At 35.6% G+C, this 27,870-nt stretch overlaps 1 protein-coding gene across 9 annotated transcripts in view; it reads left to right on the plus strand.

Moving 5' to 3' along the window:
- tty (tweety) overlaps nt 1-27,870 on the plus strand; it is a 485,971-nt gene that overhangs the window by 331,603 nt on the left and 126,498 nt on the right. For all 9 annotated transcript variants that reach the window (XM_081731237.1, XM_081731240.1, XM_081731242.1 and 6 more), the window contains exon 4: nt 5,440-5,551. In XM_081731237.1, coding sequence (XP_081587363.1) covers nt 5,440-5,551 — 112 coding nt within the window. The remainder of the gene's footprint in view (nt 1-5,439; nt 5,552-27,870) is intronic.

Here is a 27,870-nt window from a genome sequence, read left to right on the forward strand (position 1 = left end):
AAAAATGGTGAAAAATACAGAGGGGAATTTAACCTATTTTTAAATATCTTCCACGATAAGCTTTGCGAAAACTCTTTTAATGAATTTGTTAATCCTTGTACTTACTATTTAAGAACGTATATGTATTATTATTAATATTATTATTATTGTTAATAATAATAATAATAATAATAATAATAAATTTATGCAAATTGGGCCGCCATTTTAGCAGCTGTTAGCCATTCTCCTACAAATGCTAAAAGAGAAATTATTTTACATAAAATACATACTAATATTTATTATTTTGCAATGGCAATCTTACTTAGCGTAAATCTGGCAAAACTGTAATTCAGAAAATATATTCCATGTTCGTTTTTAAACACTTGAGATTCCTATTGCTATTACTAATGAAAAAAAATCTTATAATGGAAAATACATTGAAGAAGCTAAATACAGAAATACATTTGTGTATTGATTAATCTGTATATACAGGCATTTTGGTTTAAAAAAAAAAAAGATCTGTAATAAACATTTTAATGCCACCTGATCTGAATTCATATTTTTCTTAATAGTTGTCGCTATAATTTATTTGCAATAATTATGCAGTTCTCTAATTTTTAATGAAATAAATTTCAAATGTACTTACGAAGTTGTGCAAGTGTTTATACGCAATTACGCATAGTTTGAAATACTAAATGTTTTTTTCTGCAATGTCAAGATTATCCCAGTATAATAATAGCCTTTCATGCTTTCTACTTATATTAGAATATACATCAATTGCTTGCTCGAATATTGGCCCCTACATAAATAGAAATTTTGTGTTATTTGTATTCTATAATTCACATTTCACTATTCATAATTAATACAAATATTGTTAAAACATAATTTAACCAATTTTTCCTGGGCCACTGAGCATGCATCTGTATCAGAATCAAAATAGGAAAGTAATTGGATCTAAATATTTGTGATAATTAATTTTGTAAACACCAGCAAAGAATTGTTTTAAATAAAAGTGTAAACTGTGCTTGTTCCATTGATTTTAATTTGCTATGATTATCTATGCGATAATGGAATAATATTCTGCAGTACAAAACTGGGTTGAAGAATTTTGTCACTGCTATGAATTTAAGCAATAAGTAGGCGCATTGGGGTATAATGTACCCACTATCAGTCTTTATAATGTGGCAATACTGTGTACGTTCTGAACTTCTGCTCGAGGTATTTGTCCATTGTTGTGTGACAGTTGAGCTGATGGAGTCCAACACATTAGTATAACTATCCATTTTAATTTGGATTGACTACAGTTGTTGGTTGATTGCAAGTGAATGCGAATGGGAAACATTGTACGCCGCGCACCTGCTAACGTAAGTAATTTATCTTTATGGTTCGAAGGACATTTTTACAGTTTGACTGTGTGGACATTGAGTGTTCTTGATTACGTTGTGTTGCTCACTTTATGAAAATGTCAACTGAAGAAATTTTAAAATTGCTAGAAGTATCGGAAGAAGTCGTAGACCGTGGGAAATCTGAAGAGGAAAATGGGAATATAGAACGAAGTGTTCATAATACGTACTAACTCTGATCAAGATTGTGTTTCAGATGAAGAGAAAAGGTGTGTAAGTTCTGGCTCTAATGACTATTTTATTGGAAGAAGTAATGTATATGCATGGAGGAAAACTTGTTTTCGTACAACAGGAAACAAAAAGTATTGTAAAAATGTTTCCTGGTCCAAAATATATTGTCGAAAATCTGAAATCATCTGAAATCAAATCATATTGTCAAAAATCATAAGATGAAACATCAACCTTCCATTGTAATGTTCATTCTGATATGATTAACTATATAGTGGACAACACAAAATACACAACTTCAGTACATTATTTTGATTGTACATTTTATTAGAAGAACATATAGACATCAACTACCAATTTGATTATAAATAAAAAATAAGTAATGTGAAGTCAGTACCAAAGAGAAGAGTAAATATTGATGTAAATAAATTGCTTTCGCTCAAAAATTTCATATTTCAAAAGTTACAATAAATTCAATGTAGTTCGGGTTTATCAATAGCATTAGATAGCAAGATTTAATTAATGTGATTTTAACTATACTATTAACTTTCATTATAACAATATTAAAATACAAATGTTGCACGTAAATTCCAAATGATATACAAAGGGAGAAACATTATATGTAGTTGGCAACCTTGAGTATAATTTTCATTATCGTTGTCCGTGTATGATAATCTGTAACTACATTAGTAATTTATATGTAATTTTGTGAATGTGATTTCTAAAATAGACGAAAATAAACACTTAGGGTATGATGTACCCCATGCGCCTGCTAGTGTTAAGCAAATTGACATGCCTTCTTAAGAGTTAACATCATTGAATTAAAAATCAAAATTACATTTTTCTCCACCAAGATTTTCATTTTGTCAAAATATTAATCATTTTGATAAGTAGTAAAATATTGTGAAGTGCTCGAAAATCAAGGTATGTAAAACCATGCAGGTAAGTCATCGGCCTCAAAGTACCCTGAGAAAAATGAGAGCAGAAAAGCTGAATCAAGAGTCCCCCCTGCTCGGAAATAGTCATTTTATTCTATGGAAGATCGAGTAAAAGCAAAACTGCCATAGCCATTACCATGCTTGCAAAATTTCAATTTTTTCTGAGAGTAAAAATAATTTGAACTGTAATATTGAAACTGTCAAAACGTTATATTTAGTTCTAACTTAATTTTGAAGAATCCTCTAAGCCAAAATAAGGGTTCAGTTTATGGCAATACTCAAGATTTATTAATCAACAAGCAGAGTAAATCAGTTAAATCACTGATGAAATTAGAGGTACTTTTTCAATTTAGATGTTTTTGCAAATTGTTTTATTTAATAGATTTTGTTCAGCAAATTCAGTTCAATATTTCTTTTTGAGCTTTATTAATTATATTTCAGTTGCCAAATATACCTAATTTCTGACAAAAATTAGCAAACCTGCTAAATATTGCAGAACAGATCTTAAAAACAACTAACTTCCATTTGCATCACTATCAACTAACTAATCTAAACCCCAGACGTTACTCAAACCAGGAATTCACACACCTATTTCCATGGCAACGTTCTCATTTAAAACAAAAATATGGAAAAGTAAACATATGCAAAACTATGAATATAATCCGCCTATTTTTAATAATCACCGAATTTCGAAAATATTTATCCCAATTTAAAAAAACGAATATTTAGAATACGAAAATACTAAAATGATTTAAATTCACACTCACAAAAGAATTTTCCTAACTATACGTATTTCAATAGTTAACAGAATTGGTCATTAGTATCACTGAGCCCACATGTAAGCTAGTCAGATCAAAACATGACTAATTGAAATAAACGGAAAATTGGAAAGACTGAATAAATATTATTAATACACGAAATTTGCAACAAATTATGACAATATTATGAAAATAAGACTGTAGGAAAAATTTTAAAAAAATGAAATTTCTACAAAATGTAGAATGTTTTTCTTTTAGACATAAATAACATTCCTATTGCTTGTGATTGATGTTAAGAGGTAAGGTTAATTTCATGTTCGTCTAAAAGAAAATGTTTCACGATATTTCTCCTTTGCTGTGAAATATCTGTCATAAAATGTGGCATCTGTTTTCGGTAAGTTCTTTTTTTTTTTTTTTTTTTTTTTCATTGGATCTATTACTGAGAGTTAAAATCACTGGAAGACAATGTATTGCAATTATAAAATATTTCGATAACTTTTGTAAATACTTCCCGATTTTCATGAAACTTAGTGTACGTTTCCTTCGTGGTTTACATAGCTTACTAGTTACCACGGCGGGTCGTAAATCGTTCATTTTTTAATCTATCCGAATGTTTCACATTGTTTCTGTTATGTGGAAGCACCAAGCATTACCATGAATTGATACAATATGGAGTACATACTAGTCATCACATAGACAGTCTACGACAAAATTGAGACAAACAAAGAGCTCGATCAATTGCTATTCATATCCTGTTCAGAAAATGAAATCTTTTAGTTTAACGCCTTATGATTATGCACTTTAGGGTAAGGGAGACGATGATTAAAGTAAACGAATGATAATGGAAGAATGGTAGAATGAGAATGTGGGAGTACCCTGACAGGACCCACGGACACCATGTTGCCCACCACAGACTTAGCGGGGACCATATCAGGGACCTCACGCATCAGAGATAGCTCCTTTTAAGGAAGGCATGGAGAAAATGAATGAAAGCTATAGAAGCTGCAAAGGAAATGTGTGTTATGCAGTGGGAGGAAACTGTGAGTATTTGAACAACATAAAATTGGCTTATGCGTTCAAGTTGGACAACACAAGCGTTAAAGACAAACCTCGGGCCGCAAAATCAGTTGCCATGAAAATGGACCTCCTGGAGCGGATGGTAACGACGGATTCGTGCACAAGTACAAATCATCTCAAAGCGCCGTGTGTTATGTTCGTCAACTAGGTTTATCTGTAAACGGCCTTGGCTTATTCCTCACGAGGTAACACTACGACAGTCCGCAAGACAACAGACTCTGTGTGGGTAATTGCTACAGAATCTTCGTTACAGCAGATTTTGGCATCCAATCGTCTCAGGGGATAAAAATCGGATCTTTCTTCGATATTCTATACGTGGTCGTCAGTAGTTACAACAGATCTAAGAAGCACTACCAGTTGTCCAAAGGCGAGGTTTTATGTTGTGCATATTGTAGAATATGAAAGCTCCAATGTCTTAAAACTCGTTTCAGATGACGATGCTGTGAATGAGAACCTTTACGCTGAAAAATTACAGAGGATTCATGATGTTATGCGACAGCAATACCCGGCATTGATCAACAGTTTTTTGCTTCAGATCAATAACGCTCCGAAATCGTCGGTCACAGATAGTTATTCAGAAATCCTAAACTTGTTAGGAATGGAATTGGTGCACCACTCTGCATATAGTCCAGATTTCGCCTATTCAGACTGATTTTTTCCCTCTCACATTTCTTACAAGACGGTAATTTGAAACTGTTCATGACATGGGAAACCAATGCACGAGTTTTACCTTTAAATCTGCCGAATAATATCACTGTTTATTGAGAGTCTCGTGGAAGATAGATAGAGTACCATCTGATACGGTGGACCTTAGTTTGCAGAATATAGTAAGCTATCGCGCTTTTTGTGAAGTACAAATATTTCATGTAAAAAACAAACGAGATTATGCTTCAATCTGAAAATTATTTACGTACATTATTAACCGTCCTCTGTTTCAGAATATAATGAGCATCGAACGTGGAGTTTCAATTATTATTTTTTTTTAAATCTTTCTACGTTACCAGATAAATGTATCCGTGTAGATGTAGATTTATACCATAAGGGTGTTTTTGTTACTATTGTTTCTCTAAACGCAAAATTGAAATTTTAATTAGATACGTTATTTTTCTTTTCTAGTGGAGCTGTGGCAGTAGGACTATATGGAAATGATGATGTCCATAATGGAATGGTTCAGTTCATTGCTGCTGCAAAGAACATAGATGACATCATTACTTCAGTGAAAAATCAGGTATATATAATTATGTACTCCACATTCTCGCTTGTTTATGGTGGATGATGCATATTTAGTTTTAAAAATAATAATTTAAAGCATCTCATTCTACCGGAATTCACAGTACCGAAGTATACATTGATATCAAAAGTTTTTAGAACGTTACGCTTCTAGTTGTCCGAATCTCACGAACTTTATAAGTGCTTGTGGAGTAATTTATTCTCATTGTCGAGAGCTAGTTCTGAATGAGTCTTTCCAGTTATCTGGAAACTCAGCCTCGTTTTCTGTACTGAAAGCTTGTACCGCCTTCTTCAAGATCTTTCTGAGTCCTTTCGTAAGAATTGGAAACAAAATAATTACATGGTGCTAAGGCCAGCGAATTGGGAGAATGTTAATAATAGTTAAACTTCGTTTTAAACCAAAAAGTCCATTGCTTGGGCACATCTCTGTGAGCTGGTTCTGTGATATATAGGCAGTATTTCACAAAGCTTTATCTTTGGTACCTGTTTGTGCAATTTCTCGGAAACTGGAGAAGGGAAATTATTATGTACTCTCTATTCCAAAAAGGATGACCGCATAGTTTTGAGCTGAACATTTTCTAAGTCTAACTTCGGGTATCTCCGGAAACAGTAAACCAGAGATGCGAGGGTCAAGCCCCCAAGCCAACCTTCGCAATCGGGAAAACTTGTGCAAATGTGTTTCTCTTCTTTAAAGTCTAGTAAGACATGTTGAAATACTATTAATGTAGAAAATAATAACATTCATTGAAATATATAATGATACAGTATTTCGAAACTATGTATACATGTGACCACATGTTGGTTTTATCACCTGCATTTCCATACATGGTTCTCGCATCCACAGTAGAATGATAAAGACAAAGGAGAAACAAACGCATTTGCAACGGATATAAATGTCAGGGCCATTCCATATGAAATCAACAAATCAAGGTGGCTCATGTGTTTTAAATTTTCTTCAAATTTTGTACAAATGTTGTGGTATCCTAACATAAGACACCTGCCAAATTTTACAGCTCTACCTCAAAGGGGACTGCTGTAGGAGCCATTTGAAATTCGGGGATTTTGTGCAAAAAAGCACCTAAGTCCACCTTCCTCTTTAGATCTCTGGAGATACTGAAGCTATTTGAAAATGGTTTTCACTAAAACAGTCTTAGAATTTGTAGCAATTAAAACATTGTAGTAATGAACTTCCCAAGCAATTAAAACATTGTAGTAATGAACTTCCCAAGTGGCCTTAAGCATATGAATTTCACCATCAAAGAGAAAAAAAGAAGAAAAAATAATGTCGAAATTTGGCAACTATTTCTGAAAAAGGCCCACCTAACACCAACCTCAAATTTTCAAAATAAGTAGCTCTGGTGTTCCTCTTTAACATATGGTATGTTCAAGAAAAACAAATTATGGCACAATGTAAGTTGAGGGCGGATTTAGGCACTTTTTGCACAAAACTCCCACATTTCCAATGTCTGTTTTCAATTTTTTGTGTTGAAAATGTTTATAATTGTCAAGACTGAGGTGATTGAATAATTGAATTGTGCCAGAAATCTGAAACTTCAAGTACCATTGCTGAAGGGACTCACATTCTGTTATTAGTTCCAAAATCATGGACGACTTTGAAAACTATTGAAATATTCCAAACAACCAAGTATCTCGTTCGTGCATTAAAAGAACTGGCTCACTCATAAGATATAAGTACAAACAATGGATTCAAACTGACAGAACCGAAATGGAGACAATGATTAAAGATACAGATGACTTCATTGAGATTTGGTAGGAAAAAAATGACAAATTAGCGCAGCATCACTTCATAGCCAAATCCGAGAGCAACTACTTCAAATACACACAATAGAGACTTTGGATGGCACATCGTGCTTAATTATAGTTGATTTTGCTGAAAACTACTGTTATTCAAGATGAGGTTTAAGAGTAGCACTGGACCAATATTCTACTCAACTGTGCAACATTCTGATTTTTTTAAATGCAACATCCTAAGAGATACTGTAACTTATGTTATCAAATGTTTCATTATGTTGTGTCAGTGATATGTTAAAGCACAACACAGTTACATTTTATGTTTTCCAAGTAATTATTTTGAAGTATGTTAACGATTTTTCCTCAAATTAAACACGTTGTCTACTTTGGAAATGGGTCATCAGCCCGATATAAAGACTATTAAAAAAAAAAAAAAAAACTTTGTCAACTTATGCCTGCATGAGTAATTTTGGACTCACTTTTGAGTGGAACTATTTTACCACAAGTCACTGCAAAAAATGTTTGCGGTGACATAGTTGAGACGCTGAAATGTCTAGCGAGACATGGTAGTTTACAGAGGCCACTGGATGACCGGATTGGTACTGTTGCCGATTTCTTCTAACTTTCTCAAACTACAACCAATGTCACACTATAACCAACTATAAGCAAAACCTTTTTATGCTGAAATATGTTGGAAACCTTTGTCCAATGCTTCAAAAGAGACTGGAAAAGCCATAACGTTGCAAGGGACGCGTGAAATTCATCATTATGAACACATCAGCCTATTGAAACTTGAAGTCAGTCTTGTATCTTCTTCAAAGACAATATTCACTTTAAATACTTGAGCAAAATCGAAAGACATTAATCTTTCATGTGAGCAATTTATTGCGTGCATTTCTCAACAAAAATGGTAGATTGGAAAAATAGTTAAGAATTCACAGGAACGTCGTGACATGTGAATTTCCTTCATTCCCATGGACCCACGAAAATGTTTTTCTGGCCAAAAACACCTGATACATGCCGGATTCAATACGAAACTTGCATCATTAATATTGGAGTACCCAGTATTTCAACTGGTACTGGCAGAAATTACATTTCTGAAGAAGAAATTGAAGCTACTGAGAAGATCTTCTCTAAAATTGGTGATAAGAGATCTTAGGCTCAATATCTCAAATTGCTTACAATCAACTAAACGCGTAAATGCTATTTGTGTATTATATAACGATAGTTCACTATTGTTCAGTGTTCCTTTATTAAATCAAACAGCACTATATAGGCTGCGTAATAGGCACATATTGTTTTAAAATAACTTTATAAATTACATTTAAGGAAGAGTTTCTACTTGTTTCTTCTTGTTTTTTCATAAGAATCATCAGCCATTGTGGGGGAACATACTTAGCCTTTGCAAGTCGTATTACTAGAAAATTAAATGAGATTTGAATATTTTTTCCTTCAACATATCAAGAAACATCCTCCTATTTCTTTTATATGATAAACAGGAATACCAGAGCTACTTATTTTGAAAATTTGAAGTTGATGTTAGGTGGGTCTCTTTCAGAAATACTGTAACTGAAAAATTTTAACATTATTTTTTCTTCTTTTTTCTCTTTGATGGTGAAATTCATATGCTTAATGACACTGACACTCAATCCAGCATTTCAGGGCATTTCATCACTGTTGTAAAATTCTGTGACTAAATTAAAGGTGTTTGCAGGAATATTATATCCTTTTTTAGAACCAGGTTTGGCTAAAATAAATGCTCCTTTCTGATCTTCTGGACTTCACGAACGAGATATTCGGTTGTTTGAAATGTTTCAACAGTTTCCATATTCGTCCATGATTTTGGAACTAATGACATAATCTGAGTTTCAGATTTCAGATAAGTTTCAGATTTCTGGCACAATTCATTTATTCAGTCACCTCAGTCTTGACAATTATGAACATTTTCAACATGGAAAATTGGAAACAATCATTGAAAATATGAGAGATTTGTGCAAAAAATGCCTAAATCCGCCCTCAACTTACATTGTGCCATAATTTGTTTTTCTTGAACATACCAAAAAACACCCTCCTATTTTATATATATATATATATGTTAAAGAGGATCATCTTAGCTACTTACTTTGAAAATTTGAGGTTGGTGTTAGGTGGGCCTTTTTCAGAAATAGTTGCCAAATTTTGACATTATTTTTTCTTCTTTTTTCTCTTTGATGATAAAATTTTTATGCTTAACACCACTTGGGAAGTTCATTACTACATCGTTTTAACTGCTACAAGTTCTAAGATTGTTTTAGTGAAAACCATTTTCAAATAGTTTCAATATCTCCAGAGATCTAGCGGTTTCAGTACTTTAAGTCGAAGGCGGACTTAGGTGGTTTTTTTGCACAAAACCCTCAAATTTCGAATGGCTCCTACAGCAGTTCCCTTTGAGGTAGAGTTGTAACATTTTACAGGTGTGTTATGTTTGAGTATCACAACACATGTACAGAATTTGAATAAAATTTAAAACATATGAGCCACATTTTAGTTTCAAGTTTGGTGATTTCATATGGAATGAGCCGTCATTCTTTTGGAAATTTAGCTATATTTCTTTAGAAGGAGCTCGGCATGGGTGTTTATGTTAGCTTAGTAGGAAATCGCGGGACTGATAAACAAGGTTGTGAGTTCGATTCCTATTTGGGAGAAACTATTTTGTATGTATTGATATATTCCTCAATGTATGAATAATTATAGTCTACCACTTCTCCAAGTTTGGCACAAGCTCACCTGAATATCTCTATATTAAAATTCTCTCCATTTGCAGTCCTCCCGTCCTACACATGTGTTGTAAAAAGACTTGTACTAATAGAGGAAGGAAATTGATACTCATATTAGAATGAGACGCTGTGCACACAGCACAGGTTCATCTACGAATTAACTAAAATATTACGCATCTTTCAAAGGGATGGTGATATTTCGAAATTGACATATTTTCTGGTGGAATTCTGGCGTTTCAGTTCAACGAACCTTGCGGAATCTTACATGATCTCGTTTGCAACATTGATTAGGGGCGATGTATTAGATTGATTATTTCATTTACGCGTTTCTGTGTGTAAATACGTGTTGATTCATCTTGGATTGAAGTTTGTTGAATTGGAGTTTATCGTCCCTTTCAGTACGGAGATTATGTGAAACGTGGATCAACAATTTAAGGAGGAATCCAAACAATCGCATTGCGTTTAGATTTCAAGATTTTCTCACTATGAATCGAATCGGGGATTCCGTGGATTAAAGGCGCGTCCACAATCAGCTAAACCAGCGGTGTGTATACAAGGGATCTTCATTTGATTCCCGAAGTGTTTTTGTAATAAATAAATAAATAAATCATATGGACGACTTACCACCTAATGGTGCTTATCCCTTTAAACTACTTTTCTGGTGCATCTGCACATCAATTCGAACGGTGTCGCCATCGTTGGAAGAGGTCCTGGGACGCCTGTTGTGAAATGCGCCGAAGTTCCATCGTTATGTTGTTCTGGATGATATCAAATCCATTCCCTTTTAAGGTGGAGTTTAGTGTGTGGAACAGAAAAGAGTCACACGGAGGAAGTTATTTTGGCCAAGAAGTCGGACACCATTCCTGAAATGACACGGAACATTGTCATTATGCAAATGCCTTTGTACAGATGCCCACTGTGCACATCTCGTTATTGACAATATGATCAAGTGGAACAAATTCTGATACAGGATCTGAAACTGAGGGAGGGAAAAGCTCAATCAGTAGCTCTTTCACACGGGATCTACCTTGTCTAGCGTTTAGGTCTCGGGGATCGGGACTTCCATTGTGGCGACATAACTGATTTCGAGGTCATATCCGTAAACCCATTATTCATCCTCTGTAATAATAATGGCCAGGATTGTCGGATCCTTGTCGGTTGTTCCCTCCAGTATTCGCCTGTTCCTGTATGAGAATCCTCAGCATGAATTTCTCTGAGTCGCATCCCTAGGTCATGTACGATATGGTGACATGAGTCAATGGAAGTGTTTAACCACAGTTTCAGGGTAGACGATCGGATCTCAGAAGTGCACTGACTTGGACGCTGTTCTTCTCATTCTGACTCAAGGACGGGCGAGCAGGATAGGGATTATCCTTCACATTCTTCCAGCTTGGAAACGTATAAACAACTGGAAGGTTGTTACGCAACTCATTCATAAATACCAAGTATTACTGGCAACATTTTGTATGTCTCAATAGCCGTTTTCCAACTTTAAAACAAAATTTAACACATATTCGCTGTTATTTTCGAACACTCATTTCAGAATCCAGCACGGATCACATAATACACTGCACCCAGTCACATAACACACTGCCTGGCTAAGGACTGGGAACCCGGAGGTTCAATGCCGCGTTCACAAAAGCGTTCCACTGACTACTATCCTTAGCCAATTGGATCCAATTTCTACTTTGTAGTCCTATCTCTGCGAGATCCATCTTAATATTGTCCTCCCATCTGCGCCTAGGTCTTCCTAATGGTCGTTTTCCGATGGGTCTTCCAGTCAAGACTTTGAAAGGTTTCTTCTTTCTTCCATTCTAGCTACGTGACCTGCCCACCTAAGCCTCCTAGACTTGATGACCCTAACAATGTTTGGTAAACCGTATAAATTATGTAGTTCCTCGTTATGAAGTTTCCGCCACTCCCCATTCCCGTTCCTCTTGGGTCCAAATATTCGTCTCAGGATCCTGTTCTCAAATGCTTTCAGTCTATGTTCTTCCCTCGAAGTAAGCGACAATGTTTCGAAACCATACAGAGTAACAGGCATGATTATCGTTTGGTATATTTTAAGCTTCAAATTCCTTGACAGAATTCACGATGACAAGATATTTTGAACCGAATAGTAACAGGAATTCCGTCGTTTTAGTTGACATTTAATTTCTTCGTGGATATGATTTTCGTCTGTTAATATTGATCCTAGATATTCAAAAGTATGCACTTTATCAAAAGTATTATTTAATATTTTAACGCATCCATAATTTGCCGTATTATGGTCCCGACGCACTTCCATGTATTTAATTTTCTCTGCATTTACTTCTAAACCCATGTCCCTGCAAGCGTTTAATAAGATCTTAGCATTTCTTTCTCTTGTTCTCCTATCATCTTCTGTTAAATTTACATAATCAACATATGCCATAACCTGGTGAATGCCGTTCAACTCTAGGCCCTAGTTGCTGTCTTTGATTTTCCTTATACCGTATTCCAGTACAAAGTTAAATAATAATGGCGACAACGCATCTCCTTGTTTCAGGCCATTTTCGACGTGAAAGCTCGTGGACAAAGCTTTCCTACCCGGATTTTACTTTGAGATTCACTTAAACATATCTTAATCAATCTAATTAGCTTTCTCGGTATTCCAAGTTCTGTAAGAACGTTGTATAATGTTTCTCTTCTAACCGAGTCGTAGGCCTTTCTAAAATCAATAAATAGTTAATGTACCGGGGTATTGTATTCCCGCTTCTTTTCGAGTATTTGTCGAATGGTAAATATTTGGTCGATAGTTGATCGATTTCGTCTAAATCCACACTGATAATCTCCAATAATTTCATCTGCGTATGGGGTCAATCTTGCTAAAATAATATTTGAAGGAATTTTCTAGGATGTTGACAGAAGAGAAATGCCTCGATAATTATTACAGTCTGTTTTGTCGCCTTTCTTGTGAATTGGAACAATGATTGATTCTTTTCACTCTTGTGTCAATTCCTCCTTGTTCTAGATAAGGAAAATGAGTTTGTGTACTTGTTCCACAATTTTTCGCCTCCAGCTAAAATTAACTCAGCCGGAATTTCGTTTACACCCGGAGATTTGTGTTGCTTTAATTTCTTTATAGCGGTTTCTACTTCTATTCGGTTGGGTTCTGGAATAGATGGTTCTGCGGTGTGTATCTCCTTTTCTCCACGCACATTAGTTTTTGGCTGCGTGTTCAGCAAATCGTCAAAGAAATCTTTCCATCTATTTAAGATGCTATCCGTATCAGTGAGGACCGTCCCTTCAGCTGTCTTTAATATATAAGAACGAGGTCGATATCCTATCTTAAATTCGTTGATCCCCTTATACATGTCCTGAATGTTTTTATTTTTACTGTTATCTTCAAGTTCCTTAATTTTAGGTTTCAAAAAATCGTCTTGCTTTGTTCTAAAAGTTTTGGAAGTGTCCCGCATGATGTATGCGAAATTTTGTGTAGTTATTTCATTCGGATTTTGTATCCAGCGTAATTTTGCCTGTTTTCTCTTCTCTGCTAGTTTAATGCATTCCTGGTTGAACCATGGTTTGTTCCTACGTATTTTCGCGTGTCTTAATTTTTCTTTTGTTGAATTTTTAATGCTGTCTCTAATTTCAATCCAAGTATCGTCAACACTATTGCATTCCGAATTTTCTAAAACCGAGAATCTATTCGAAACTTCAATCTGGTATTTCTCTCTTACCTGGCCCTCTTGTAATTTCTTTAAATTAAATATCTTCGTTTTCGGACATTGAATATTTCCTTTATTCAATGATAATCTCTCTCTTATTATCGCTGCTACCAGATAGTGATCGGTGTCACAATCAGCCCGTCTAAACGACCGGACATCAATTATGCTAGATTGCCTTCTTCTATCTACTAAAACGTGATCAATTTGATTATGCGTTTTTCCGTCTGGTGAGGTCCATGTGTATTTATGAACGTCGTGATGTGGGAATTTTGTACTCTTTACGATTAGGTTTTTGGATGTTGCAAAGTGCACGAGTCATTACTTTCCTTATGCAGACTTTCGTTCCCTATAATCGCTTTGAAAATATCCTCTCGTCCTACCTTCGCATTGAAATCCTCCAATAGAATTTTCATATATCGCGGGAGTTGGTCAAATATCCGTTCCACTTCTTCGTAAAAACTGTCTTTTATATCGTCATCCTTATCTTGTGTTGGGGCATGTACATTTAAAACAATATCACACGACCGACCCTTAAGAATAATAAAAGAAAGTATGTCAGTAACAAATTCGACCCGCTTAATTGCTGGTAATATTCGTTTGTGAACGAAAAAAATCCCTGTTCCTAATTGGTGGTTTTTATTTCCTTCACCGTTAAAGGACGTAAACTTTCCGGAATTAACAGATCTATTTCCTTCCCACTCCCACCTAACTTCCTGAACTCCTACTAGGTCCATTCTGTATTTCTCTAACTCACTCGTTACGAATTTTAACGCACCTGCCCTATAAAGACGTCTAATATTCCATGTTCCAAATCTCATGTCCATTTTCTTTTGTTGAGGTCGTGCCAAGTTATCAGTCCTTGTCCGAGGCTTTTGTGAATGTTTTTGAACAAGTGCTTTTTTTTTTTTTCAGGATGAGGTTGTTAGCCTTACCCAAACTCCCAAGCTGGAGGACCAGTCCTAGTCGTCTGTCCGCGATTGCTTATTCAGTATATTCGTAGCTAACCTCTATATCTTGTGGCCTTCTCCTGGATCCGCAACCTGAGGACGCGCCATACCCTGGTGACATGAACCCACGTTACACGGAATAATAATAATAATAATAATAATAATAATAATAATAATAATAATAATAATAATAAAAGAGGAATAATAGAATTACAATATCAATTACATAAATATTACGTTCTCATACAGAAAAAAAATAATTGCCACGACGGGATTTGAACCCAGGTAGCTGCAATGAGAGTTTCCTGCTTTCACATTTTTTTTAAAACAAATTGCCCAACCGGGGTATTGTCAAACACTACAGGAACACAAACACAGAAATACCGAGGACAGTTAAAATTCTGACCTTGCTCTTCAGAGGAATTCGAACCCCTAGTGGATTGCACCTCATGATCAGAAGCCGAATGCCCGAGATCATTCGGCTAGTGCCACCGGCTCATTTTGCCACAAATTCCTCATATAAGAAAATAAACTAGTAGTTATGGAACATAAACATAGAACTGTCTATTTCTACACATGTTAATACAATTCGAACAATGTGAAAATAATTTCTGCCGTCTTTTCTTCTTTGGAAATTAGAAGTTATGGTAAAGAAGAAATGTAATGTAAATCGGTACCATCCCTGAAACCGATGACGTAGCCTCAACTTTAAGAACGTCTCGTGATATCTTCCTCATTGAGGAACTCTCTATAACTTGTTTTTGAGTTAAACAATGAAATCTCTAGTAAGTCATTAAAACACTCATATAAGCATTAGTATCTTATGCATATTCTTCCATGAAACAATTTCAACTGGGTGTGGAAGCTGAAGTGGAGCGGTAGGTGAGTGGCTAGCGCATTGAACTTCAATTCGTTAGACCCGGGTTCAAACACTGACCAGGCTGAAACTTTTTCAAATGTTTCAATTTCAATTTTAATGCATACTCAGTGTGACAAGCAAGATCTTCTCTTCCCTAAAAAGAAAAAAGATGTTGGAACAAGGAGAATTGGAGAAGGTTTCTCAATGGAGGTAATCATTTGCAAACTCATTTCCAGCAGTTGTTCTAGATTTGATATTTTCGTCTACTTTCAAGCATTTTCTGATACATGTGTGATCAGTTGTTTTGATTTCCTTGAATATACAGTATATAATGAAATAATACATTACATACACAGCAATATTGAGATTAGTATATGGTTTTCATTGGACAACACGCTCTGAACCAGAGTGATTCATCTCAGAATGGAGAAATGATTTGTGCATTATCTACTCACAATTTTACTTGCATTAAGGACCTGAGTCAGTGCTACCAACTGCTGTCAGTGCCGAGAAAAGTTACGTGTAAGTTGGGTTGCATCTGTCCAGGCGTTCTCACAACTGTAAATGACCTGGACCCCAAGTAATGGAATTAGAGCACTTAGGGGGGAGATACTTTTGAGGTCCAGTGAAACTGCGGTGAGGATTCCGAGCTATAATTAATTTACTGTAAATTACAGTGAAAATTAAATATGCTACATATCTCCTTGTCTTCCTCTCTGGAAGGATTCACTGAATCTGCGAATGTTTAAGTCGAAAACGGTAGGCGAAGAAGAAAATAAAGTTAGAAGTTAATGAAAATTCGTGATCCTGTTCCGTTTAAAAAAAAAAAAAAAAAAAAACGAAATCAAGACAACCCCAGATTTTGGGCCCAGAGTTGCGGCAAAAAAATCTTTGATTCAGAAATATACGGCACCAACCAGCTCAAATGATTCAAAATTAAAAGTTCCGTTTTAAACAGCAAAGTGTATCATGTGACAATACCTGTGCTAGAGGTCATAGTGATTCAGTGGTACTGCACTGAGCTATAGAACGAAAAATCACAGGTTTAATCTCAAACCACAAACTAAATTTGTGGTGGACATTATTTCCAAGTGGTTGTTTTGTTTATCCATTTCGTTCAGGTTTGTAATGTCATCAATTCATTCATTGTCATTCAACTGTTATCTATCTATCTTCGTGTAACATAATTGTGGTACAATAAATTGTAACAATCTAAAGATAGTTACACATTAACATCTGCTCATAAATTGTATTTTATGTATGTGGAAAATTACTTCATTTAAATATTTAACATAGGCTGCTGGTTTCTGTTGGTGTCTGTCTCTAACCAGGAAATAAAATGCACTGTACACAAGCCATTTGTATAACTAGGAAATAAATCATACGGTATGCGGACAATGCCGAGTCACACACTCTCTCTGTAAAGACTCAATGCTAATTTTTAAAAAAGGTCGATTTCCAGTGACAGCTGATGTTCGGATCTTACGTTAAGCTGTAGGTCCACGTCTCATATGACCTAACTGTTGAGAGGGACGCTAAACTCAAATCAATCCAATCCAATGAAACAGGGAGCAAAAACCAAGTTTGAAATTGTAAAAGGTCATTACATAATTGATTGAAATCTTTATAGTGTGAGTAACCTCGAAGTTATCCAGATTCCTGTCTAAAAGTTAGTGGTAAGTATTGATTCCCTTTTGACTGAATTACAGTGTTAATTGTTAACGTCTCACTGATACCTCATTATCACTTTTGTATTCCCATTTTAGTCCACTTGTTCAGATTTATCATTTGGTCATTTCTTCTAAATTTCTCTAAAAATTTAACAGCACCAATTTAACATTTAATGTTCCATTTTCATTTAACTAGATTTGTACATTATACTAGTTAAATCTATTCTTGTGACTCCTGAAGAATTATAGATTTTTAAGGAAAAGCAAAACTAAATTTTATTCTGGTACTGATGCATCAGCCCTCCCTTCGGTGCAATTTGTGGTAGTCTGCAAATTAAGCTGGCGTAAATTCTATATTCCTGATTTGTTTTGAAACGTTAGGTAAAGGAGAATTTGATAAATATTGCCACTTGAGTACTATATATAGTCCTTAGCCTGGTACTCGATTGCTGCTTTATGGAACAAGTCTCTCTCTCTCTCTCCTGAAGGATTTTAAATCGACGTTTGTATAGCCCTTAGGTAATACGAGGGTGTATGAATAGACCGGTTATCTTTAACCCTTCTCAAATGCAAGTGACGTTCGTTACAGTAAAATTAATTAATCCTCGACTGTTGTTTTCTCAACAAAAGCTTTCAGTTCGATATCAAATGCAGTTGCCAGCTCTTAATATGTCAGGAAGGTTGGCAATCCTGTGGTTGTCATAATATAAATCCCTTTTCGTCTTTTTCCTTTTTTCTCCTTGTCTTGTGTTTTCCAACACTTTCTCTTTCTCTCTCATTGTGTTTTTCATCTTTACTCCTTCGCTTGTTACTATGGCAACAGCTTCTTCCTCCTGCGCGCGGAAGTGGCGTTATCTGCAGCTACGGCGAAGTGATCTGTAAGACGTATGCGGTAACTGACGTAATGTATCCAGATTCGCTTTTAACGATGATAATAGTTAACTAACTCTTATTTATTTGCGAAAATGTTCAAGTTTAATCCCCTTTCTGCGTCATAATTCTCACAATTGAAATCTGCTTCTATTCTTTCGTCGGTTTGTTAGATTATATTATAGAAAATTGTTGCCCGATGACAAGATACTGTATAGCTAGTGGTATTCCTCAAACCAATTTTCTTAGTCATCATACTGATTTTGTATTCGTAATAATCTTATCAGGATGTGCATTTTTATTGCAAGATCTAATAATACATTGCAAAAATGAATAAACACAATAAAAGGTACGGTCACCGTACTAAACTTTCTCACGCCTATTTCTGAAATTATATCGTATTATCCTGCAATTATTACTGAAACATTTATTTATGAAATACAGACAAAGTTATAAGGTGTTTCCAGAAAACTGCATCGGCAAAAAACTTACCTCTTGCAGGATTTTAATGATAAATCACTCATGTCATATTTAAAACTAGTAATGAAATTTAATTGTGCATTTATGAAATACATCAAAGTCGCCAGAGTCGTATCTGAGAAACTTTTTTTTTAATGTAAAAAAAAAAGTTTCGAAAAGTAAACGACCGCATGATGCTCATCCAGTCTCTACAGGCTTGGATAGTCTGTCACGTAGTTTACCAGTTTGTGACTTTTATCATGATTTTTCATTCCTTATTATTGTTCTCTCCATGCCCATTATAGATTTCATATTTGATTAGTGACAACGGCAATATGATCGCCTTATCCTACATACCTGTACTATGCATGATCCTGCCTTTCACAAAATGTAGGAAACATGCATGTTCTACTTATGTCAAGAAACACATATGCATCTCTGTGATAATTGGGATTGATATATGGGTATCCCTTTTTTTGAATGTAAATTCTAGAAGACATTCTGGGTTTTTGCGACCAGAGGCATACAAAATCGTGTCCGTTGCTTTTTTTTTAATTTTCCTTCAATCTACCCTTTTTTTCTTTCGTCATTCTCTTACCTTTGTCGCATGTTCTTATTATGCTAAAGAACATAGTCTTGAGACTTTCAGCTTTTTTCTTTTTAAGTTTAACGTCCCATTATTATGCTTTGAGACTAAGGCAGATTGTGATGATAATGAACATAATGATGAAATGAAGAACGTGGGAAGAAATTGAAAACCTCGTGAAAAACCGGTGCTTGTCCACCATAAAACCCATTTGGCACGAACCTCACGGACTAACACTGAGGGACCGCGTCCCCACTTTAAGTTATGCAATTAGTTTCATTTCCATCACTATGTGATTTCTTAGATAAATAGTTATAGTGAAATTCGATCATTGCGTCCCATTAATTTCTGGTGTATCTGATGTGATTGCGATCTGAGAATATGCAAGCAGTATTATAGCGTGAAACTAGGTATAGGCGATGTCAATGTTAATTTCTCGAGTGACGAGAAAAAGAGTAGAAATGGCCACTATCCACATGGGTAGCTAGAGGATCATTTTGAAACAAAAAGTAAAAGGCTCAGAAGCAAAGGGGAAGGCATGAGTAATGATTTTATGTTTGGATACGAACGAACTGTAGTGGTCGATATCACTGGGTTTGATGGTTGCTTCGTGTCATTGGTTTTATGGTGTTACTGGCATACTTATTCAGAACCAGCTGTAGTTGATCATGTAGGCAATAAACGAATCCTCATGCTGTCTGTGATCTTTTAACATCACTCCCGCTTCTCCGTGCTCCCTTTATTTGCTTTCACGCCAAACTAAAGTCCCTCTCATAGCAATATCATCATTTGTCTTGGGAGACCATGGCTTAAATTGTAGCTTATTTTTTACCCAATAGATTCGAAGTAGTAAAAGATTTAAAGTGAACCAGACTTGGACTTCCTTCGCAGAGAAATAGGAAATATCTTGTATGTTTGCGAAGTAGGGTCTTTGCATTTTAATTTAATAACTAGATTCTAGAGCTTTAGTGCAGTAGAATATTCAGCCGTAAGCAGTTATATAGCTAGAAGTGAAAATTCAAATGGTTGGATTTTATAAATTAAACGAAACCTTCATCTTATTTGCTAATGGTGTCATCAATGGATTTTCCGACTGTCACTGAAAAATATCATGTACCTGCTTTGCCTCGTTTTTATTATTATTATTATTATTATTATTATTATTATTATTATTATTATTATTATTATTATTATTATTATTATTATTATTATTATTATTATTATTATTATATGGATTACAGTTTAACATAAAACCTAACCCTGTGCATGGATTCTGAATACTCGGAAGGCTCTTACTTTTTATTGTTTTGTTTCCAGCATGTCTTGCGAAGGAAGAAAGAAAATACCTGGCTCGTTTGACATCTAGATAGAAAAATAACTGTTTAGATCTTGTTCTTAGGTGATAAAATTATTTGTTACGTATTTTTGTTTTTCAATCAAACTTCTTTCTCAATCTTTCGGAAGATACCTTTCGGAAAAAAAAAATGAAATAAAGAAAATATAGTGGTGATGATCAAATCGCATTCATCCACAGTGAGCATGCTCTAAACATTTCCTAGATGTGAAAATCAAAACTTTCGTGCTCAAAAATATAATGATTGATCACTCAGCTAACAGTCACACATTAAAAATCATTGGGGTTATGTGAAGCATAGGCCTACAGTTTAACGGGATCCAAACTTACCAGGAATCGACCCAGTTCTCCAACACAGAAGACGGAATCACTATTATTTAACCAAGGGTAAACACATACATATAGGAAATTCAGAATAGTGTATCAATTTAAATCACTGATATCATTATATTTGTGGTTGTTTCCTTGTCATTCGTTTATTTGTAAACATCTACGTCTACATCTGGTCAGAGTAGTTAAAATGTAAATGTAGAACTAAATGAAAGATATAAACAAAGTTGTTCCTTTTTGTAAAATCACTTGATGGTGTAGTTTGTAGTTGAAGGTAGTCGCGGACATGAAAGGTAACTTTCTTTCCTCATCCTTTCGATGTTCTCTCTCTCTCTCTCTCTCTCTCTCTCTCTCTTGTGTGAAAAAACAAAAATGTTGATTCCGTTTGTTGTTGCTACTACGAATACTTGATGAATAATATGGTTGGATGCAAACTTCACCGCTAGAGTTTCTCCTTTATTCGCTTTTTTAAATATTTTTTTTAGCTAAAATAATTTATCTGTTCTTTTGCGTTTATTCTCACTAGACGATTCCCCTCTCTCACCGCCAAATTATCCCTCTTTCTCGTAATTAATTTCTTGCAAGAATGCCAAAGCGATGAAGCGAGAGTTGCTTTGCGTTTATCTCGAGCAAAACACAATTACCATCGGCCCATTAACAGAAAATTGAACCAGGGCTTCCTCCTCTTTCTCCTCTTCTCTTATTGGGCAATAAAACGCTTTACATACATTCAGCGTCTCAGATACGATACGAGAGGATGTTGGGAGGGGGAGCTTTTGTTACATTCTGTTTATGCTATATATTCTGCAAATAGCCTGCAGAAAGTTAGCTCAACAAACAATGATAGAAGCACAAACACGAACGGAAATCTTTGTAGGAAATTCGGCAGCGAAAATAATACAGTTTCGGTGCATAAATTAATTATATTTTAAATGCCATCTTACATACGATAAATATGGTGCTTTCTACTGCGAACAAAATTATATTCAGGTTTATGTTGCCTTTGGCTTATTTAGTTAGTTACTCTATTGCTTAAGAAAGGTGAACGTTCATCGCTGGAGAAACGAAAGCTTTCTGTTGGAGGTCAATTCAATCAGATTGCTGGTTGCTTTATTTGGTGGTTACCATCCCTTTCAGACCGAAGCTACGTGAGGCATGGACCTACAGCTCTCACCAAATTGAATCCGGGTCTCCCGCACCGAGGACGCGTACGCTAACCATATACTCACAAAAAATTCATCAATCAGATCAGTGTTACCCGTTCTGAAGATATCGATTTATGTCCTGAAAACTTTGGTTTCTAAATTCCCCTGCCTTTGCTTGTCTCTGGAGATTGGACACCATTTTTCGCATTCATCGAATATAATGTGCGGAATTACATTTTTGTAGAACGTAGATTTTTATTCTAGTTTCTTTGGTATTATTCCTGGCAATAAAAAAGTTTTTTTTTTTTTTTTTCTGGAGCAGAAACTTACATTTCGTGACATGCATTCACATTTTTATGTGTACTTTCTCTACTTTTATGTAAAATCTAATTTATTCACTTCCTCTTTAATATTGCCATTGACTACGATCTTCCCATCAATACGGTGTTGGTTTGTTTCCATGTTCTATCTACATCCACTTCCAAACAGTGACGACAGGTTCGATCCCCAGTCAAATAAGTTTGTGGTGGACAACATCGTGTCCGTAGGTTTCCTCGGTGTACTCCGTTTCCTCCCACTTTCTTACTCCACCAATTCTTCCATCATCATTCACTTCCTTTAATCATCGTCTCCCCAGGCATAACGTGGGACGTTAAACTGAAAGATTTCATTTCATTTCATTTTTTCAATATTCCATAGATAGCACTTGATCAGCTTCTTCCTTAGTCCAATATAAAGCTTACTTTTTCTTGTGATCTCTTCTTGTTGAGTACTTCTTTGGCTTACGGTGATTCTTGAACTGATCTCTTTGATGCAGTAAGCGTCTCTCGTCAAGAGACTTCCTAGAGATTTGAAGTGATCGACCTCTTCAAGTTTTCTTTGTTCTATTCTGATCCGTAACGGCATGTTTCCACGGAATATTTTCATGATTTTCGATTTTTCGATGTTAATTGCCATTCCATATTGTTTCCTAGTGTCAACTATTTTATTCATCACTTCCTATAGTCCTTCGGTTCCAGCTATAATAATTGTCATCCGTGTGCCTAAGCTTGTTCTACCCTTCAATCTTGTTCTTTGTCTAGGTTGCGAATGAGTCGTATAGGCGAGGTCCCGTCAGTTTACCTCGATCTTTTTAAAATATTTTTAAAAGTGTGCTCAAATTGACCCGCCAGAAAGCTTGCTATACATTGCTTATTAATCTATGACTTCCTCTATCAGGATCCGGAATGAAGTGTGCAGCAATTAAATGCCGCCAAAACAAAACGTTGTTGTGGAAGGTATATCATTACCCATTTTGACTATTCACCTATGGAAAGATTGTGAAACTTTGTTGAGAACATGGTTTGACTGTTGAAAAAATGTGTATCCATGTCCTAGTGACTCGTTACAGTATCCATCTTGATATGATTCCATATCTAGGCATGTGCTAACTTCTATAACCTTTGTTGTCCATACTCCATAGCCTCATTCCCAACAAGTATATCTAAGAAACGATGGTGGAATTATATTCACCCATAAATGACACCCTCAAGAGCATTTTAGCGAAGTAACGAATAAAGTGCTGCTTGATATAGGTCATGTGGCTTACAATTTAAAAAAACAAATAAATAAAACACGAAGGACAATGGCCCAGCGTGTGAGACTCGGGTTACTGTAAGACCCACTTCCTTCTTCAACCCAGACACATCACTGAGCGAAGACCTACTGGCTTAAACTGTATGAACCCCACTTAGCAGGAGACGAGTGGAAGCATGTATTCATACTATCTGAGGCATATATATACGAGCATTTATCCGATAGTAATGAAGTACATGCCATTACCTACTTCTTAGTAATGTAAATAGACATAGCAACTTTATCCACTATTGGAACTTCAAGGAAACTTTCGCGAAGAAGTACATGATAGTTGAGAAATTTAGGTATACTGAAAATTTGTTATCCGGAGATGTTGACAGAGATATAAAGGTGGATGTCGCATACTTTTAGACATCTATTACTATCCTTATTTCCCGCAGACATATCTATCCCATGTTTGAACTGACATGGCAGTCTGAAGTGAACATTCACATGAATAAGGCGTGAAGTTATATTACTCAAACATCGACCCGCATTTGCCATCAAATGGAACAAGAAACATACATCATGTTATTTCGTTTACTGAAATTCCAGTAAAGAGCTCTGATGTCTATGGAGTTTTGTGCCTTTGAACTCACAAAATGGTGTTTCAGATATCGCCGTGTCCGAATTGTTGGTGGTCTGTGTAAAGCTTGCGGAAAGGAGTGGGAATGAATGCCTGTGCTGATTGTTCGGCACTGTCTCCTAAAATGAAAATAACGACGTTGAGCGATTATTTACAATGCGGGGGCTCATTCGAACAGACCTGCTACTGGTGACATAATATGGGAATATTATGTGAAAGTTGTCCGCATGTATCCGGAAAAATATCTGTTTGTTTACCTGAATTTGTTGTGCGGATATGAAATTCAAATCTTGACAGCACTAACTTTGACTATTCATCTGTCACTATTTTTAGTTTTCGTAATCTCTTACTGTAAAACAAAATTTACCTGGGACGGGGATAGGTGTACTGTTGTGTGAGATCACAAATGATTTTCAAAAGAAGCAGATGCTTTCTTCCTACATACACCTTACTTCCGTAAGTTTGAAGTGTGTTATTTGTTTATTATGTGTAGTACAGATTTATCATTTAGCATGTGTTCTTTGGAACGAATATACTGTTTTCCTAGATAAAGTGAGTTCTCGGTGAATTAGGTATACTGAACTAGGATTGGGTTATTTGTTCTGACGTTATCGACAAAAAAACGTGTAAGTTTGGTGGCGAGATTGCATTGTTTCAAACGGTTTGAACTAGTTTGAGGCAAATTGATTTATTTAATTTTTTTTAAAATTATTATTTTACTAGCAGCGTTCACCCCGCTTCGCTGCGGTCACCCCGGAACGCAATAAACTTTGTTACTTAGATAATTTTTACTTTTTCGCTTTCAAATTGCAGTAAATGTTAACATTATAGCGCCTGTCATTTATGTTAACCCGCCGAGTGACACGGTCATGCGGGTTGCATATAAATACGTTTATTTTTATACCTATGATGAACTAACAAAGGATTTGTACGTTATGGACACTTGAATGGTCAATTATCTCAAGACACTGGTAATTAAAAATTAAAGTGATATGATAAAAACCATCTAGGGTCCAAATCCTAATAACCCCCCAAAAATGAAAGAAATTGGTTCAGCCGTATTAGCGTGATGAGCTAACAAAGGATTTGTGCGTTCTCTTTTATATAATAGATAGAAAATTATGCCTAGGGAAAATCAACAAAGTGTTTCTGAACATGATGTAATACAGTTTTTCTGGAATGGATTTATTGATTTATTACGAACACATCAAGTGTCTTTTTTCACGCTGTAATTTTTCTCATTGGATTTGTGTTCAATATTAATGGGTTTATTCATGTAATTTTTTCTAAAACATGATTTTGAAACCTGTAGTATAACTGATGGTACGCGAGACGCTGCTGGGAGTACTCACAACTTACGTTTGTGTGTCAGTGGAAAAGGTTGAGAACCCCAACTCTAGTACCAGTACTTGCAATCAAGTTTCGTATCCAGTAGAACGGTTCTGGAAATCGAACAGACATACAATAAAGGTAGAAATAGCATTGCGACGAAAATCTGGTATTGGGTTCAGTGCTTTAAACCTATTCCTATACTCGATTTCACTTGGATCCAAGAACATATTTTCTGAACCAAACATGTTTAGTAAAGGGTGCAATTAGTTAATAGTTTCATCCAAAATTTAATATTCATCTGAATGGCACAAAAATCGTTAGGATGAGATACGACTTTGCGACTCACTGAACTCTTCGTCAAGGCTACCAGTGGGTCGCGACCTTACGTTCAGAATGTATTCTGTACTTATCTAACAAGTAGTAGTGTCAAATATACCATGTGAAGGAGTTAGGCTTGTGTGGGGTGATTTTTTCTCAATATTGAAACTGCAAGGGATAGTAGATTTCTCTCTTCCGGTATTAGTAATCAGCGGCGCAAATCTGTCTTCAACATTGAAGGGGACACGTAAGACAGTTTTTTTTTTTTTTTTTTTTTTTAAAGGGATGCTCAAAATATTTGTAAAGTTGAAAAACAATCCTGTGGAGGATCAGGAAACAGAGTTGTTTTCAGTATTGGGAGGCGGGCAGATTTGAGGCTTATTCTGGGGGGACATCAATTTCGTCTCACTTTCCTTTGTGGCAATCGGACACAAATCATCACATTTTTCCCCAAAAAGCACATTTCAAATTGGATTATTGGGGGGGACAGTCCCTCAGTTGCAAGATTGGAGGGGACATGTCCCCCTTATCCCCCCGGGATTTGCGCCAGTATTAGTAATGATATTAGAGTAGAGATCGAATATATTCTGAAAACGCATCTGTAGCAGAAAACCGCTTTTCGAAATCCATTATCGTTTTCACTGTACAACGATCAACACTGAAACCGAAAGTGGTTGATTATTGCCACTTCCGGTTTCGTAGAGGATTAAGAGAGAACATGGTGTCTATTCTTAAAACGTTAAATCTATCCCAGAGAAAACGCTTCTCGCTATCTCTTATTGTATTTGCTCTATAGATCAATATTGGAACTGGAAGTTGTACTCGATTTCAATCACTTCTGGATTCAGATGGGGAGTTAAGAATAAAGATGAAGTGTATCCTTGCGACGATTAATTGATTGCAGGAAACTCCTCATCAAGAAGTCGCGGACCGCAAGAGAGATTGCCACCGTCGACGGTGGTAGGCCGCTGGTAGGCAGCCGGCACCCGTCTGCGGCGGCACGACGATCTATTTGTTCAAAGTTGCCGACCTTTTGCCGAGACGGCAAGCGGTCGAAAATCGAAAGAAAGAAAAAAAAAGCCCCTTACGGACTGTTGCCGACCGTCAGAATGTTAGACTATGAGTTGGCGTGCAACTAACCATTGTGCAACAGTTGATTGAAAAAGGCACAACTGTAAGCAAGCGATTTGTAGCGCATGGAATTTGTTATTCATAGTACTGACACATGTTTATGAAATGTTAGGGCTACATAAAATATTTAAAATAAACGTAGAAAACGTTTCTCAAAGTCAAAACCAACAAATCATACCGTGTTTAATGAAAATCCAGTAATTTCTAAGGAACATGCGATTAAACGATCTGTATGTATTTTAAATATATAATTTATCTAGTCTCTTGTTCCTTGCTTGATTTCGGTCCTAAACAATGTGGATGATTGGGAAGCTTCAAAGGAAATTACAACATGTTGCTTCAAAGGAAGTATATAGTACGTTGCTTCAAAGTCGAATATGTTTCCACTGAAGTCATTGGAAAATTGCTGTTATGATATCACGTTCTATATATGTGAAAACACACAAGTTGGGATTGAATTTATCCCTTTGTCATTGACCTATTTCCATCAATATACTCATTTTCTAAATCTCAAATCATTTCACGTTACATTTCATTAAAACCGTGAATTGTACGCCAAAAGTTAATGTAGAACAGGCTAACGAACAGTTACATAAGAGCATGCTCAATACGCTAGTTGAAGTTTATTTGTGCTTATTCAATAATTCCGTGCGTTCTAAAACACATATTTATCTTATATATAAAAGAGAACGTACAAATCCTTTGTTCCCTCACCACGCTAATACGGCTGAACCAATTTCTTTCATTTTTGGGGGGTTATTAGGATTTGGACCCTAGATGGTTTTTATCATATCACTTTAATTTTTAATTACCAGTGTCTTGAGATAATTGACCATTCAAGTGTCCATAACGTACAAATCCTTTGTTAGTTCATCATAGGTAAAAATAAACGTATTTATATGCAACCCGCATGACCGTG

Source organism: Thermobia domestica, chromosome 11 (assembly GCF_964235325.1).
Source record: "Thermobia domestica chromosome 11, izTheDome1.hap1.1, whole genome shotgun sequence".
NCBI classification, from domain to species: domain Eukaryota; kingdom Metazoa; phylum Arthropoda; class Insecta; order Zygentoma; family Lepismatidae; genus Thermobia; species Thermobia domestica.